We start from the raw sequence: 17,065 nt of genomic DNA on the forward strand, positions 1-17,065 counted from the left end.
CAAAAATAAACGGCACTTTGACATGCAACAAGGCATAAAGTACAAGTCTGTCCATCAGCAGTATGCCATCTGAGTGCAAAGGAACTGAAACGCAAATGCCATTCAACCATATAGTTGAAAAATTAAAAGCAAATTGTGGAAAGAGATTGTGACAAACTTTCTGATTCAGACTGAAATAATAATGAAAAGCACATAACCTGATTTTCATACATATCTGTAATTTTTTTTTAATGAAAGTATAGCATGCTGAGCAGTCTGTTTTGAAAGTATCAAAGTTACTTTTGACAACACATAGTGGAGGAAAAGCTGATGATCCTATAAGAATTCTGAGGCCCAGCCCTGCCAATGCGCTGCAGCATCTAAGCTTCTTTTCCACCTGAAATTGCACATCAGTAGCCAAATGAGTTTTCCAGACTTCATTATGCCATTGTGTAACCATAGCTTCCACAGTGCAATGCCACAAGAAGTCTGTCCTTAAGGATTTCTTTACTTGGGTATTCAGGTAACTTGAGCATGTTGATACTGAAAAGAGAAAAAAAAGAAAAAGGTCATGCCACAGTTCAGCAAGAAACCCAGCAGTAAAGATTTCTGACTGAAAACCCTGATGTCACATTTAAGGAAGGAAACAAAGCTGTGCTGCACTACAGTACCACTGAGCGTTACAGTACCACTGAGCGTTACCGTACCACTGAGCGTTACCGTACCACTGAGCGTTCAAATACATTGCAGGAAATAATTTACTATTTTTTTTTACTTTAGTCAATTTTAATACAATGATTTAGCTTGAATATTCCCTTATTAATCTCACTGCCTTTAGTTAAGCAAAATAAAGTAGTAAACAATGAGCAAACATAACATCCATCATCCAGGTTAAAACCCACCACTTTCACATTGGATAGTGAATACTGCAGAAACCACCTAAATTTGTGGAGGGGGGGGTCTAATTAAAATGCGCAAAAGAATGGTACTTTTGACGGTGACCGGCATGAAAAAGGCCCATTTTTAAGATATTTCAACATGACTAATTAACATACCATGTGCTTGATGTTGGTAAAAGATTTGCAGTATATGGCACAGCAGCAATTGTAAAATTTTGCAAACCACTGCCACCCATTATATGGGCAAAACCACCATGAGGCACCCTAGAACTGAGAAAATTCACAGAAATTAGACCATTACAAGAATTTTACAAGCCAAAAAACCTGTAGTCTTTACACTTCAAATATCTCTTCCTGATAGGAATTAAGACAGCTACTAATACTTTTATCAAGGTTTCCCCTTTCTTACCCATACCAAAATTCTCACATGTCTAAATGCATTTAACTACAATGCATTTGTCTGTTTATATCAGGCATCAAATCGTTTGAATGACATTTAAGAGAATTCTATTTGCAGGAGTACTCATTTCTACAAACTGTTTTTACAACAGAACATTATCTCAGTTTAGGCCAACATCTATGATTATTTATATTTACAGTTTAAGAAATATTACATCATAAAGAAGTTTATTCTCCAATTGCTATCCATGGGACAACTGACCGAAGTATCCACAACATGTCTTTTCATTTACTACTCAGAGCAATTGTTTCAAGTAACTAATAAAACCATTACATCAATCACACTATGCCACAGTGTCAACCTACAGCAAAACCAGAGCACACCAAAAAAAGAAAAAAACAAGAAACACTGGCATTTTCAGGAGTGCATTCTCAATTGATCAGATTACTCATCATTCTTTTCCTTTAACCAATATATTATTCAGAGATTATTCAAGGTGTAAGTAGATAATAGCCCTGGAGTGCCTCCCTATAATTTTAAACTAAGAGACAGGTAAAACAAAGAAATTTTTATATCAACTTAAGCTGGTATGCATTACATGGTAACATGCTGTTAGCACACACACAAACCCAATCTGAAAATCTAAAAAAACAATGAAAAGATAAGGGCACAAGGACTAAAGAAGTTGAATGTGAGACAGCAACGCATCCTTGCATACAAGGTCAGCAGGCTCTTGGCCAAATCAGAAAGTCACAAGCAGGTAGTGGGAAGTGATCCTTTTCCTGTACTCAGTGAGAAACATCTGGAGTCTGGCAACAAGTTCCCCACTACATGAGGGACAGGGACATACTACAGCAAGTTGAGCAAATGGCCACAAAGGTGGTAAAGGATTGGAGCAACTGATACAGGAGGAGAATAAGCTGTTCAGACTGGAGAAGAGAAGGCTTGGGGGAATCTGATCAATGTATATGAATACCTGAAGGGAGGAATAAGTAAGATGGAGCACAAGCCTAAAGATGGAGCACAAGTCCCAGTGGTACCCAGTGACAGGAGGCAACAGGCACAAGTTCAAATCCAGGAAATTTCCATTTAAACATGGGAAAAAAACCATTTTCACTGTGAGGTGGCCAAACACTGGGACAAGTTGCCCAGAGCAGCTGAGGAGTCAGTCAAAACCTGTCTGGACAAGACCATGGGCATCTGGCTCTAGCTAACCCTGCTCTAAACATGGGGTTGGACAAGCCAATCTCCAAAGGTCCCTTCAAACCTCAGCTATTATGCAATTTTGTAGCCAGAAAAAAAAAAAAAAAAAAAAACAAAAAAAAAAAAAAAAAAAAAAAAAAAAAACCCTGCCATTAATGTAACAGCTGTAGGATTTTGCATTACAAGTACCTACATTAAAAACAATGCTCCCAAAGTCACAGAATCAAAGTGACTGTAGAAACCAGGAGCAAGAACGGAAAAGAATGAAGTAATGTTTCCACTCACCGTAAAACTACTTGGCAAAAATGCAAAAAGTAGGGCTGCTACTGCCAAATGTTAAGGAGCTAGGACACAGCTCACAGTAATCCTTTTTAAACATACCTTTAATAGCTAGCTATAGCATAGTACAATTGTTAACACATAATACACCTTTAAGAGCTAGCTATAGCATAGCACAATAGTTAACGCATAAGTCTGAATCACCTAGCTTAATGGCAGCAATGTCCGGCATATAGTTCTAGCACTGGTATATAAGGCAACCTGTATGGAGGGAAGCGCTGATTACTTGCAGCATAATATTTCTGACATACAAATAGAATTGCACTCACAGCCACAGTTCAGAACAGCTGTAAAAATTTTACAGCAGTATTCTTTGATACCATGGGTTTGGTTTACATTTCTAATACAGTGCTGCCTCCCCTGCAGTGATGTGGGTTTTTTTGTTCCTTCAATGAACCAAGAGAATTTCACATTCAAATCCACAACAGAACACAGACCTAACTTGAAAATTTCCTACAGCAGGTCAGAATCAAACAGCACAGTAAGGGCTTTGAACATTTAAAAGTAACCGTTGGTTACCGATTTATGCCTCCAAGAATGACTTTTCTTCACACACAAAAACTGCCAATATAGTAAAGTCAGACTTCCAAATATGTGCAAATAAGATCACAAAATCTTACCTTTCCTGCTGTGTGTGTAAATAGCCTTCAGCAAGAGCAATAATGCATTTGATAACTTTGAAAACTTCAACACTTAAGATGTTTAAGTTTACATATGAATCTTGTCTTTTCTACCTATTTTTCCACTTAAGAGATTTCATATAAATTATAACAGTGTAGAGGAGATACTTTAAGTCCGTTTCCTTATGTTTTGCTTTACGTTTAAAAGTAGTCATATACATCTATCACATTTATCAAATATATTGAAATTCCCTTAACAGAGCATATAGCTTATCACTTAACATAACCACAGTCCCTTCAGAAGTTGAACAGCAATCCTGATACCTACAGAATACAAAGTAGAATTTATCATGATAAGCTATCAACACTTCCCTCCAATTAGTAACAAAAAACCTGATTAAAAGTTGCCAATTGATAATTAAAAATAATTTAACCAAATACTATTAAAAATACCAACTAGAACAAGAGTAGAGAAAAATATAAAAGCATGTGGAATTGGAAATACCACTGCAAGAGCTGCCAGCAAAGAAAAAGAAGGTGGTGCATAGGTAAACTTTAAGATCCCCAGCATGAGGACAAAAATATTTAGGCTTTTTCTTGAGTGTGCCAAGACCTCTTAACACACAGAATCTGCTATTCAAACATTGCTCATGGAAATTACTTTACTGTTAAAAAACGTCTCAAAAATGTTGACTGCAATAGTATGTCCTCTGAAACTATCAAAGCAAGACTTCATTGCACTGAAGAGAAAAAAAGTGTAAGAATGGGGGAAGAAGATGAAGTTTACGAAACACATGTCAGAGAAACACTAAAGACAATCACAAACAGAACTTCTTTATTTAATCTACTAAATAAATGCCATAGGCTTTGATTGGAAAGAAAGACTAATACCACTCCATATACACACACAGAAAAAAAAGTGAATACACAGAAGAGATTAAAAGGAAATTGAAAAAAAAAAAAAAAAACAATGCAAATTTTGAATGCAGCCTGCCAACTGGTACACAGAAAGAAATTCTTCACTAAGGAAATGTGACACCAGAAAAAGATCATATTTTGGAATTGGGTATAATTTTAGTGTAAATTTTCACTGAAGATACTGGCCTGTAAGTGTCCCGGTTTCATCTGGCAGGTGGGGAGTGAGGGAGCAGCTGCACGGTACTTACTTAGTTGCCAGCTATGCTTAAACCATGTTGACTAGACTAACTGGTATCTTAGCTCACAGACGACTCGGCATCTAAATCTTCCATGCCCAGAAACCAGGGCCGTTTAGGGATTTATGTGAAAAAATGCCAGCTGCATACCCCTAGGGGTAACTTTCAAAAATTAATTTTTTAAGGAAAAACATGCCTTCTGTAATTTCAATTACTGAAGAAAAAACACACAGGGTTCCTAGCTGATACAAAACAAAATACATAAACAATTTTGTTTTAAATTGCAGATGACAGTTCTAACAAGACATACCAAAAATTTCTTTCTTACTAACAAGAAATGGATAAGAACAAGTCAATATGTAATTTATAACCAAAATGAATGGTGCACATGCACTTATTAATCAGACAATGTAATTGCTTACTTGACAGAAAGTGTGCCTTAGAATCAGTAGATTATCCCAAATGCCATAAAAATAGTGAATGCCACTTCAGTATCATTTGGAATGTTTTAATAAGCATTTGAAACATGACCTTACATCTTAAAAATCCTTACTTGACGTCTGGATTTAGAAATGGACTAGTCCACTAAAAATGAAAGACCAGCCGCTGGTATGCAACAGATGCGCACTTACAACTGCAGAAATCATTTCTGAAGATAACAAAAAGAGAAGACGGATGTACAAAGAGCTAGTTTCTTAAATTATCTGTGATCCCTAAAACCAATGAAATTCATAATAAATCAAGTGAAACTAATAGAATTTGAAGACCATGTCATTTGATGATACATCCGTGACTGTGAAATTCCTTGGTATAAAACACGGAGTTTGATGATCTTTATTTGTATTTTACCACTGCTTTACCACAAAATGTGCAAACTAAAAGGTCAACTACCCTACAAATACGAATAGAAGGGTATATCAAATTAAGAAGATTGTGCAATCTATAACTGCCACTAGAACAAGATTCCAGTAGACTCCATAGCTCAGGTGCCACATATATCAATGGATCCACTTTGCAACATGTCTGTATACACAAACTCAGCAACTCACCCAGCCCACAGGGGCATTTATTGCTCAAGATCTTCCCCTACTGACCCCACACTATAAAGGAAATAAAAGTGGGTTTCCCTGAAAAACAACTAGAGTTTAGGACAGAAATCTTATATAAAGCAAACACAGTCTAGCATAAAGTTACATCTTCACTTAATCTTGACAGTCTACACTAATGCTGAATACAACTCAGCTTTGTTCTGTTTACACTGACTGAAATGATCCCTAGTTGCCTCAGATATTAAAGCCTATATATATTACTGGAGAAGCCAAGAGCCACATAAATATGCAACAGGGAGAAGAATATAAATTGCAGTTAAATTCATACTGTCTTCTTAAAAATTACCTGGGACAGCAACAAAGGCCTCTTGCAAATTAGTCAGGTATAATGTGTGGTAGGACCAGTAGAATAGCAAGTAGAATTGCAACCCTGGACTTTAGCAGGGCAAACTTTGGCCTTTTCAAGCAATTGCTAGGGGAAAACTTATGGGCTAGGATGCTTGAAGGTGAAGGCGCCCAAGATAGTTGGTTGGCATTCAAGGACTGCTTTTTCCAAGCTCAAGATCAGAGCATCCCAACACGTAGGAAGTCAAGAAAGAGGGCCAGGAGACCTGCGTGGCTAAACAGGGAGTTGCTGGGTATGCTCAAGTGGAAGAGGAGAGTTTACAGGTCATGGAAGGAGGGGCTGGCCACTTGGGAGGAATATAAGGCTGCTGCTAGAGGATGTAGGAAGGCAGCTAGGATGACTAAGGCCTCCTTGGAATTAAATCTGGCGAGAGGGGTCAAGGACAGCAGAAAGAGCTCTTTCAAATACATGGCAGATAAAACTAACACCAGAGGCAATGTAGGCCCACTGATGAACGGGATGGGTGCCCTGGTGACAGAAGATACAGAGATGGCAGAGTTAGTGAATGCCTTCTTTGTCTCTGTCTACTCTGACAGAAGCAGTTCTGAAGAGCCCTGTACCCCTGAGACCTCAGATGAAGTCAGGTCAATGGAGCGGTTTGCCTTAGTCAATGAGGAATGGGTTAGAGACCAGTTGAGCAATCTGGACATCCATAAATCCATGGGTCCAGATGGGATGCACCCACGGGTGCTGAGGGAACTGGCAGAGGTCATTGCTAGACCACTCTCCATCATCTTTACCAAGTCTTGGGAAACGGGAGAGGTGCCTGAGGACTGGAGGAAAGCAAATGTCACTCCTGTCTTCAAAAAGGGCAAGAAGGAGGACCCGGGTAACTATAGACCGGTTAGCCTCACCTCCATTCCTGGGAAAGTGATGGAACACCTTATCCTTGGTGCCATCTTAAGGCATATCAAGGATAAGAGGGTTATGAGGGGCAGTCAACATGGCTTCACCAAGGGGAAGTCATGCTTGACCAATCTCGTAGCCTTTTATGAGGAAATAACACGGTGGATGGATGATGGCAGAGCGGTGGATGTGGTCTACCTTGACTTCAGCAAAGCGTTTGACACAGTCTCCCACAGCATCCTTGCGGCTAAATTGAGGAAGTGTGGTCTGGATGATCAGGTAGTGAGGTGGACTGTGAACTGGCTGAAGGAGAGAAGCCAGAGAGTTGTAGTCTATGGGGCGGAGTCTAGTTGGAGGCCTGTATCTAGTGGAGTGCCTCAAGGGTCAGTACTGGGACCAGTATTATTTAATATATTCATCAATGATTTAGATGAGGGAATTGAGTGTACTATCAGCAAGTTTGCTGATGACACTAAGCTGGGAGGAGTGGCCGACACGCCAGAAGGCTGTGCTGCCATCCAGCGAGACCTGGACAGGCTGGAGAGTTGGGCAGGGAATAACTTGATGAAATATAACAAGGGAAAGTGTAGAGTCCTGCATCTGGGCAGGAACAACCCCAGGTTCCAGTATAGGTTGGGGAACGACCTGTTAGAGAGCAGTGTAGGGGAGAGGGACCTGGGGGTCCTGGTGGACGACAGGATGACCATGAGCCGACACTGTGCCCTTGTGGCCAAGAAGGCCAATGGCATCCTGGGGTGTATTAGAAGGGGGGTGGTTAGTAGGTCGAGAGAGGTCCTCCTTCCCCTCTACTCTGCCCTGGTGAGACCTCATCTGGAATATTGTGTCCAGTTCTGGGCCCCTCAGTTTAAGAAGGACAGGGACCTGCTGGAGAGAGTCCAGCACAGGGCAACTAAGATGATTAAGGGAGTGGAGCATCTCCCTTATGAGGAAAGACTGAGGGAGCTGGGTCTCTATAGTTTGGAGAAGAGGAGACTGAGGGGTGACCTTATTAGTGTATATAAAGGGGGAGTGTCACAAGGATGGAGCCAGGCTCTTCTCAGTGGCAAACAATGATAGGACAAGGGGTAATGGGTACAAACTGGAACACAAGAGGTTCCACTTAAACTTGAGAAGAAACTTCTTCTCAGTGAGGGTGACAGAACACTGGAACAGGCTGCCCAGGGAGGTTGTGGAGTCTCCTTCTCTGGAGACATTCAAAACCCGCCTGGACACATTCCTGTGTAAACTTATCTAGGTGTTCCTGCTCTGGCAGGGGGATTGGACTAGATGATCTTTTGAGGTCCCTTCCAATCTCTAGCATACTGTGATACTGTGATAATAAATACATCATCAATCATTTTGCTGGCAGTACAGGCAGCTAAAGTTTAACACACACTTTGTCTACTTGGATCAAGACATAAAACATGAAGTATGCAAAACAGTTTATAGTTAAGTGATCTTGCATAGTAATCTGAAGTCTCTTGACTTATTACAGTGTATCCAGACAATATATTTGTTGTTACTTGAGTTTCTCACCTGCCAGTAACGAACTGTAACAGTAATACTCTCTCTTCCTGAGTAAGCTCTTCCACAACATCCCAGAACCACTAAATGAAAAATAAGTTAGTTTTTATTTTCCATTCAATACTTGTAGTACTTGAAAAGATAAATATTCCATTCATTATTTTACCATTATGCATTTGTTACTTAAATGGTGGAAAATTTCATATGAAAGTCACTTAACGTAGGAATATAAAAAAAAAAAGAAACAACACACATTTCAGCCATAATAAATTTCCACAAAGATATACAGAAAATGACAACAGCAGCACCACCATTTTTTGGGTTAAAATGCAAATGTCTACACTATTCAAGAAAATAATTTTACCTGAATAACTTGATCTCCTCTCTCATAGCCACTGGTGTATTCTGTATTTTTTAACCAATCATTCACATCAATTTCTGGCATACCAGACAGCAAAAGCTCCTTCAGAAGAAGCACACAGACTGCCGTTAGTCTTCCTGACTAACCATTAATTTCAAGTGTTTATGCTATTTTAAGAAGTAATGCGTTAAGTCATATAAAAATTACAGTGCTTTCTTCGTTTAGTTACAATCTTATGGAACCTAATTTTTCGACTGAATTTTAATACAGGAAGATCCTTCAATTCAGACAACTCCACACAATTTGTTTCACTTAAGTACACAGTATCAAGAATGAAAAGTTATTGCCAAGAGCCTAAAAGATAAAAGTGCTGAGTTTTGGTATGACTTGAGGCAAAACTTGAGATCTGTTGGTTACAGATCAAACCACCACAAAAAACTGCCTGGAACTTGATTCTGTGATTCAGAAAAAAAGGAAAAACAATAGACACATCTCCTTACTTTTAAAGGACTTCTGTCTTTCTTAAAATATTAAAAGGCTTAAAGGCCACAACATCCTGATTCCATCATGAACCTATAATTTAAGGCATTTATCACTAGCACATATCACATTCCAAGAAGATGGTCATTCTAAGTAATTACGATAAGAAGGAATACACATATTGAGATCCTCACTGACAAGATGTCCAGGAAGCAAACTGGAAGTGAAAGAAAATTTTTATTTTCTGGGTACTGAGCTCTATTTCTACATCACTGCATTACCGATGAAGCATGCTGTTTTTAAAAAGTATAGGCATTTCTGCTTACCAGTTCATATTCATCAAAAAGCTGGATCAAAGACGGTGGAATGAACATATGGAAGCCTTGTAAAAAGGCATTTATCTGAGGCTGAATGGCTCTTGTCATTCTAAGCTCTGTGACAAGCTGGACATACTCAGCCTGCAATGTAGTAAATGCCATTAAAATATACAATAGCAAGAACAGATAGTGCTCATGCAAACACACACAAATGCAGTCCTCAATACATACAAATCTCATCTACTCTGAGATATTGAGTCCCTGTGGACTTTCTACATACAGAAGCAACCCAAAATAATCCAGAAGACCCCTAAGACTTCAGAACCCCTCCCCTTTCTGCTCTTCCCCTTTCTTTCCTTCCCAAACAGAACTGCTTAAATCTTAACACAAACCAGGACAAAAAAAAATAAATAAAACCACCCACAAAAAACCCCACACACAACAGGTAGTTGGACTAAATGAATTTGAGTAAAATAGAGGAACTGAAAAACACTTAGTTTGTCATGCCTGCATCTAATAGAACCAGTATTGTGATCATCTAAGAACATAAATAAGGCAATGTTTGCAAAGAAAAACATTCTATTAAGCAAGCTGGAATAACTCAGGAAAAAGGGTAAACTACTTGTCCTGGGTTCAGCAGTAGCAGTCATTTTTTCTCCTTCTTAGTAGTTGGTGCAGTGCTGTGTTTCTGACTTTTGGCCTTGGAACAACGCTGATAACACTGATGTTTTCAGTTGCTGCTCAGTAATGTTTACTCTGACCAAGGACTTTGTGAGTCTCATGCTCTGCCAGGGAGGAGGGGAAGCCGGAAGGAAGCAGAGACAGGACACCTGACCCAAACTAGCCAAAGAGGTATTCCATACCACAGCACGTCATGCCCAGTATATAAACTGGGGGCAGTTACCCGGAGGGACTAGACCTCTGCTCAGGTCGGGCTGAGTATCAGTCGGTGGGTGGTGAGCGGTTGTATTCTCTTCCCCTGTTATTTCCCTCATCATTATTATTATTTGTGGTAGCAGCAGTGATTTGTGTTATACCTTAGTTACTGGACTGTTCTTATCTCAACCCATGGGAGTTACATTCTTTCGATTCTCCTCTCCATCCCTCGAGGAGCAGGGGGAGGAAGGCAGGGGGAGTGAGTGAGCAGCTGTGTGGTTTTGGGTTGCTGGCTGGGCTTACACCTCAACAATACTGCAGGAATATTTGTGAGCCAGAAAGCTTTCTTGCTTTCCCCCTATCTCTCAAAGTCTAACAGAATATATTACTTATTACTGAAGCTTTGTTGTCTTAATAAGAATTTCAATGCTTTCAAAAAAGTCTCCAGTTTTTGAAAAGGCAAAAAGCCAAAAATGCATTTACACGTGTGAAATTACAGTATCAGTTTGCATGCTTTAGAGATGTGGGAGCTCCATCCCCTTTAGAAGATGCCAGCTATAAAAGGAATCCACCAGAACTTTGGCTTTGTTGAAAATTCAAAAGCCTAGAAGGTGGTTAATAGAAGAAGGTTTTTAGAATGAAACAGACAAAAGTGCCAATAATAAAGCTGTATAAACATGTCTCATCTACCCTGACAAAACTAATAGTATATATAATATAAAATTCTAATAAAGTTTCTTTACTCAAGAAAAGAGATTTTGACTTGAGAACAAAATTCATTCCTGAATTAAGGTACTCAGTTTCAAAGTAATGAATCATGATTTTTTAATAATGAAATAATGAAATATATCTCCCAATTAAACCTCATCTCAACTTACAAAAATATCACCTTGATTTTTAATTTTAAAAAACATTAAACTAAATTACACCTGCACAGAAATCAACCAACCATTCTTTCTTTCCTCCCTTTCAGAATAAGAGAATAAAGCATGAAACATTTCAAAACAGAATAATATTTTTCAAAGGCAGATCCTTACATTCACAGTATAGAGGAGTTGTCATTTGCTTTGGAGTTGGAAGATATTTTTAAATGCATTACCACCATTTTATTAGAGTAAGAAAACAATCTGTGAAATGCTCTCAAGAAAAGGAACATTACCTAATCATATCTTCAACTGCAGAGCTGTTCCCAAAAATCTAGTTTCAATTCAGTCAGCTCCCTAGGTTGCTTCTGCTGTCAGTGAAACTGAATGCACCCCCCCCTTCTCTAAATAATTAAAGGGGCAGCCAAAGGAGATTAACTGTACTAGACAAAAATCGGCCTCTGTGAACACATCTTATGAGCTCCAGGAAAAAATCAGAAGCTTTTAGCATTATCAGGACTGGACATGAACCGGTGTCTTAACACTGGTCTTCAACATTCTGAAATACTCGTTTTACATCTCTGAAGTAGCTGTTACATAAATTAGACTATTCAGAAAACAGGGCTGTAGACAGAAAAATTCACAATCTTATTTTTAAAAAATCTATTAGAAAAAATGACAAACACTTATTTTCTGCATTACAAAAATATTGACTTTGAACTATTTCATTATGACAGAAAACAGTCACTGCTTTAGGTGTAAGAAGAAATGTTTTAACCAGCCTGGTGCAGCCAAGCATCCTGACTATCAGCACTGGTGCATGCTTGCAGCCCATAGCTGCCATAGTATAGAATTTACTATACAGTTTAATTTGCCAGTTAAAAAAAAAAAAACAAAAAAAAAACAAAAAAAAAAAAAAAAACCAACCACCATCCGTTAACTTCACTTAGATTTTATTCCCTCTCAGAAGCCTCAGGAGCACAACAAACACCTACATAACTTCAGATCTATATATCCATTCTAATTAGTGCATAAGAGGTATAATCCAGCCTTCTTTTAAGAGCGGAAATTTGACTGAACACACAATAGACAGGCATCACAAACATGATGACAAAGTTTAGCCTGGGTGAGGCTGGGTGAGGTGTTGTTCTGTATTTTCCTTTGAGGTAGATCAAGCAGAGATTATGCTTCCCTGATTTCTCTGAACTGAGACAGGGACCAGTGTTCATTATTATGTTCAGATTCAGAAAGCAGCTCCATTTCAAAGCTGTTTGGAAAAAAAAAAAAAATGCATAATTTTTTTACTGCCAAACAGCACAGGCAGCTCAAACAGACAAGTCCTGGGAGGCCAGAGAAAGCCATAGCACTGTGGAGATATGCACCGGTTTTTGGAATAGCATATTGGCAAACTTTGCCTAGCTCTAATTTTACCTTTTTCCTAAAACAAAATTAGAAAACTGCAAAAATATGTACAGCAAAGAACAAAGAAATGCCTAGCACGGACACTGGACAACACCTGACATTTCCCTTTGAAGTCTCCCCATTACCACAACAAAAGGCAGTTGACCCACTACTGTAACTGATATTTCACTATGTGGATGCTCCAAATTGCAACACTAAGATATTTGTGTTGTCCAGTTGCACAACCATTAACCTATTAGACAGTTGATACAAAAAAGAAAACTCCTTCACTCAAACAAAACAACTTTTTACAAACAGCTATTACTACTGCTCCTCAATGGGCATTTATTCTCTTTTATTTTGGTTTTCAGTAAGAAGGAGATGGATTATTTGCAGGAGTTCTGTGAGGTTTTGGTATGGTGGGATTTTTTTGTGGGGTTGTTGGTTTGCTTTTAAAAAAAAAAAAAAGGAATAAAGATTCACTTGCAAATTCATTTTTAAAAGTGCCATCCTTTAAACAGGTAATCTGCAAGTGTGCATACACAGCAAATTTCTTCAGAAGCTGAATTTTGTTCTCTCAGAGGTACAGCAAGTACAATGAGTTTTAAATAGCAAGCTTTTATTCCTCAGGTAAAGGCAGAAAAAAAAAGAAAGATATCTCATGTAGGGAAAAAAGAAAGATGTTTTATAAAGTAAAGTAGACACTCTCCTGCTTAACCTGTTAATAAAACTGTTAAGCTGAAACATACTGCAAAACCATTTTGCATTCAAGAAATTAGGAAAACATCCCCAAACACCACTAAAACACAGATCTACAATTTTCAACAACTTGGTTTAGCACTGTCAAAAAAATCAGTGAACAAGAAAGAGACAGTGCCATCTTACACATTTGTTGACTTCACATCCTGCAGCTTCAAATTAAAAAGTCAATTAATATTAAGTTTCAAAGCCACCACAACATTCATCTGTTTCTTACCACCTTTCAAACAAAAGCTACACAAAGCCTCATACTTTTATGGCACAGTTGAGGAATGCTGATGGGTTAGATCACATGCGTCAGATTCAACCACCCTTTTCAGTCTATGCCCCTAATCAGAAGATAACAGAGCAATTTAACCTACTAATAGGTAGTATCCTTATGTGGGCAAACTTCTAGTCTCATGCTAACTGATAATAGCTTTTAAGTAGTTGTTACGAAACCACAATTTATGACAACTACATCTATTCTATATACTGAGAAGCTGAGACTGCCCAGAAACAAGAATCAACATCCTTGCCTTCACAATTTGACTTATTTTACCATCTATATTCTTTCATGAATGAATATATTGCAGGAAGCAGTGCAAAAATAAGGCTAATAATACATACTTCTGGTTTTGGAATGACACTCTGCCTTAATGAGAATAAGGATTACCCAATAAAAGAATGCAGTCTCAATCGCTCAAACGCAAACCAGAACTTTGTTAGGACACATGCTGACACCAAGTGGCCATTTACCAATACAGCAGCTAGCTACATGACGAGTTCTGTGTACACAGAAGAGGCTAGCTGAACACAAATGAAAAGCAGACATAAGGATCAAAAGAGTAAAAGCAATGAAACTCCTGCAGTTACGCAAAACTATCTCATGGGTAGCTTCAGAATTCAATTAGACTGACATCTATCTTAATTTCTACATGATATCCAGCATCTGTGTTTTACCAGACTTGTTTTTGTACTAATGCTGCATAGAATTCAGGGACTTTCCAAGCTGTTACTATTACAGCAGATTGAAAAGGTAGATTATTTCCATACACACCAAGTGATTTGCAAATGGCTGAAAAAGCTTCCTGTAGCCTTCTACTCTGTTAACTACCTCTATGTTACTGCAGAGCAATCCAGTGCCATAGACCGCCCTAGCAGGCAGCATACTTGGTAACATTACCTACAGTTTTAATTTTAACAGCTCCTACTGTTTTACTTTCCTGGTATATATCCCGATTACTAAAACTGAGGAATACCTGTAACTTAAACTCTTCATTTAAAGCTGATTCTATTTTCCTTCCAAAAATTCTGTGAGAAAGGTCTTTCCCCAAACCTGACCACTTTCAAAAATTCTAACTAGTACTATTTGTATAACATGCTAAACTAGGAAAAGGGGGAACAGTGTTAGCTGGCATTCTTGTGTATTTCCTTCAAAAGGTATACCATTTATGCTTCCAGTTATTCAGAAATTCAGTCCAATTGCTTTTCTTATACTCTCAACTTCTGAATAGACACGTATACTCACCTTATTTTCCTGTGTAACGAGTAAACTTGCACCCCCTGGCTTTAATGGCACTTCTTCCATTGCTCCAAACACATCAGTCTCAACAGAGAAGGTCAGCTCTAAACCCAGATCACTGATATCATTATCTAAAATCCACTGCAAGTTCTTTGCATACTCTGGATCAATAGATGCTACATCCTGATAATTTACAGGTATACCTAGAAAAAAAAAACAAAGAAAAAAACCCTTAAATAAGCAGGATAAAGCAAAAAGGGTTCTAACAATATATGATAGAAGATTGCCCTCTAGAGAGAAAACAGAATAATGCAGCAATAGGAGTAAGAGATTACATTACTAACTACAGCAGAGGTGTACTTACTACATTCTAGAAATATTAAAGAATCAAATTCCCTCTGGATGTTTTTCTTTCCAGTGAAGCAAATGGCATACCACTTGAGCAACAATTTGCACAATTTAAGCTCACTAATGGATTGCAATAAAAGCTAACCATACAGAACACACAAAGTTAAATGAGTTTCCTAAAAAAAAAAAAAAAAAAAAACAAAACAAAAAAAAAACCAAAAAAAAAAAAAAAAAACCAACTCCAGGTTTTCCACATGTCATATTTCTCTATAGAATAACACCTTTTCCCTTAGAAAACACCTGGGGGAAAAATAAGAGATCAGGAGAAAATCCTTCTGGACTTAGAAAAAATCCTTTTCAGGTTTCCATGTTTGTTATGAGACCTACTATACAGATAAAAAAAAATTATAGGAATTTTACATTTTCAAACTGAACTTTCAAGACATTTAGAAGCATTGAGAGTTGCTAGAAGTTTGACTTCTACCCAAGTATAAAAACTGCGCATTTGAACCCCCTTCACAGACATGGCACTCAAATTTGAGCAAATGTGTCCAGAACAAGGTGACCCTGAGTCTGGGCACAAAAGCAAACCCTGATTACTTTAACTGTCATGACAGATACTTTAATTTTACCAAGACAGAGAAATACCTGAGAAAAGAGGCAGGGGGAGAGCGTGGCAGTAGGTTTAAAAAAGAAAGCTAGTTATTGGGAAGTACTCTGCTTCACCATCTTACGTGCATTGTGAAGTGTCACAAGGTGTCCATTAGAAGCCTTACCATGCTATGGACTACAGAAGCAGTACCCCAGGGTGTAACACAAAACTGAGAAGTTAGCAGACAATGCAAACATCTAAGTGCAAAAACTGTTATAGTATTTCCCTGGAAGAGCTGACTAGTGCTGAAATAGTGTGCATGCAAACTACAAGGCTACAGATAATTTACTAACTAATTTTCACTGGCAACTCTCAAAAAAAAATAAAATCTAACAGCTGTCTAGTAGTTTCTAGAGGACTGTAAGATTTGCCAACTAGTAAACATATGTGCATTTGGCATATGTGCATTTCAAATATGAAATGTGGAAATAATGATGTCTCTGAGGGATATAAGCAAAAGATGTGGGAAAAGGAGACTGAAAAGCAGGAACTGGAGACTCCTTCAGAGAAAAAACTGAACCGGAGCATTATGATGAGACTACACACATAGGCATGTTGTGAGACCAAAGTAGTAAGCTCACACATTTGCTTGACAGAAAATGTTACCTATCAACAGACCCAAGCCAGGCAGTTATAAAGAAACTGTCAGATTCACCAGGACAGAATTTGAGTCCCTTGAAATAATATGTATCTTTCTGTTGCTGTACCCTTAGGGCACCTGTAGTTTGAAAAGGAAGAGAAATCTACCTTGGCAGAATTGTGATAAATAGGTATTTCTATGCAACACAACTTCAAAAAGATACAGGTAAACTCTGAAACAAGTTCAGCAAGTATTTAAACATTTAAGGCCTCCAACTCAAAATACACTGATCCAGAAATTAATTTTCATTTTTGTCTATGCCATGCCAAAGGTTATTCTATTACACCATGAAAGATGGGCTTTTAATCTAATACCAGATAGCACAGTTATGAATGGATCTGCTATTTGTCTTTGTGGGTTGGAGATAGAAGTTTCCTCTTCCAAACAGAAAAGTAATCGGCTCCTTAGAAAAAATACAAAATAACTGGACAACAGCACTAGTGAA

The 17,065-nt window shown here is 38.2% G+C and overlaps 1 protein-coding gene and 1 long non-coding RNA gene across 5 annotated transcripts in view; both read right to left on the reverse strand.

Moving 5' to 3' along the window:
- Positions 1 to 378: 378 nt before the first annotated feature.
- The window catches only part of HACE1 (HECT domain and ankyrin repeat containing E3 ubiquitin protein ligase 1), a 55,464-nt gene continuing 38,777 nt past the window's right edge, over positions 379 to 17,065 (reverse strand). For all 4 annotated transcript variants that reach the window (XM_061366729.1, XM_061366730.1, XM_061366728.1 and 1 more), the window contains 6 exons: positions 14,987 to 15,183; positions 9,587 to 9,718; positions 8,784 to 8,882; positions 8,432 to 8,502; positions 1,035 to 1,148; positions 379 to 522 (listed from right to left, as the gene is read on the reverse strand). In XM_061366729.1, the coding sequence (XP_061222713.1) occupies positions 420 to 522; positions 1,035 to 1,148; positions 8,432 to 8,502; positions 8,784 to 8,882; positions 9,587 to 9,718; positions 14,987 to 15,183 (716 nt within the window). In that variant the 3' untranslated portion in view covers positions 379 to 419. The remainder of the gene's footprint in view (positions 523 to 1,034; positions 1,149 to 8,431; positions 8,503 to 8,783; positions 8,883 to 9,586; positions 9,719 to 14,986; positions 15,184 to 17,065) is intronic.
- LOC133219424 (uncharacterized) lies at positions 2,581 to 6,027 on the reverse strand. The gene is made up of 2 exons (XR_009727435.1): positions 2,911 to 6,027; positions 2,581 to 2,862 (listed from the first exon to the last, which is right to left on the reverse strand). It is a non-coding gene; the product is annotated as an uncharacterized LOC133219424 (long non-coding RNA).

This window comes from Neopsephotus bourkii, unplaced genomic scaffold, assembly GCF_033783945.1.
Source record: "Neopsephotus bourkii isolate Nb327-2 ecotype Australia unplaced genomic scaffold, CSIRO-AGI_Nbou_v1 NB_1358, whole genome shotgun sequence".
NCBI lineage: Eukaryota > Metazoa > Chordata > Aves > Psittaciformes > Psittacidae > Neopsephotus > Neopsephotus bourkii.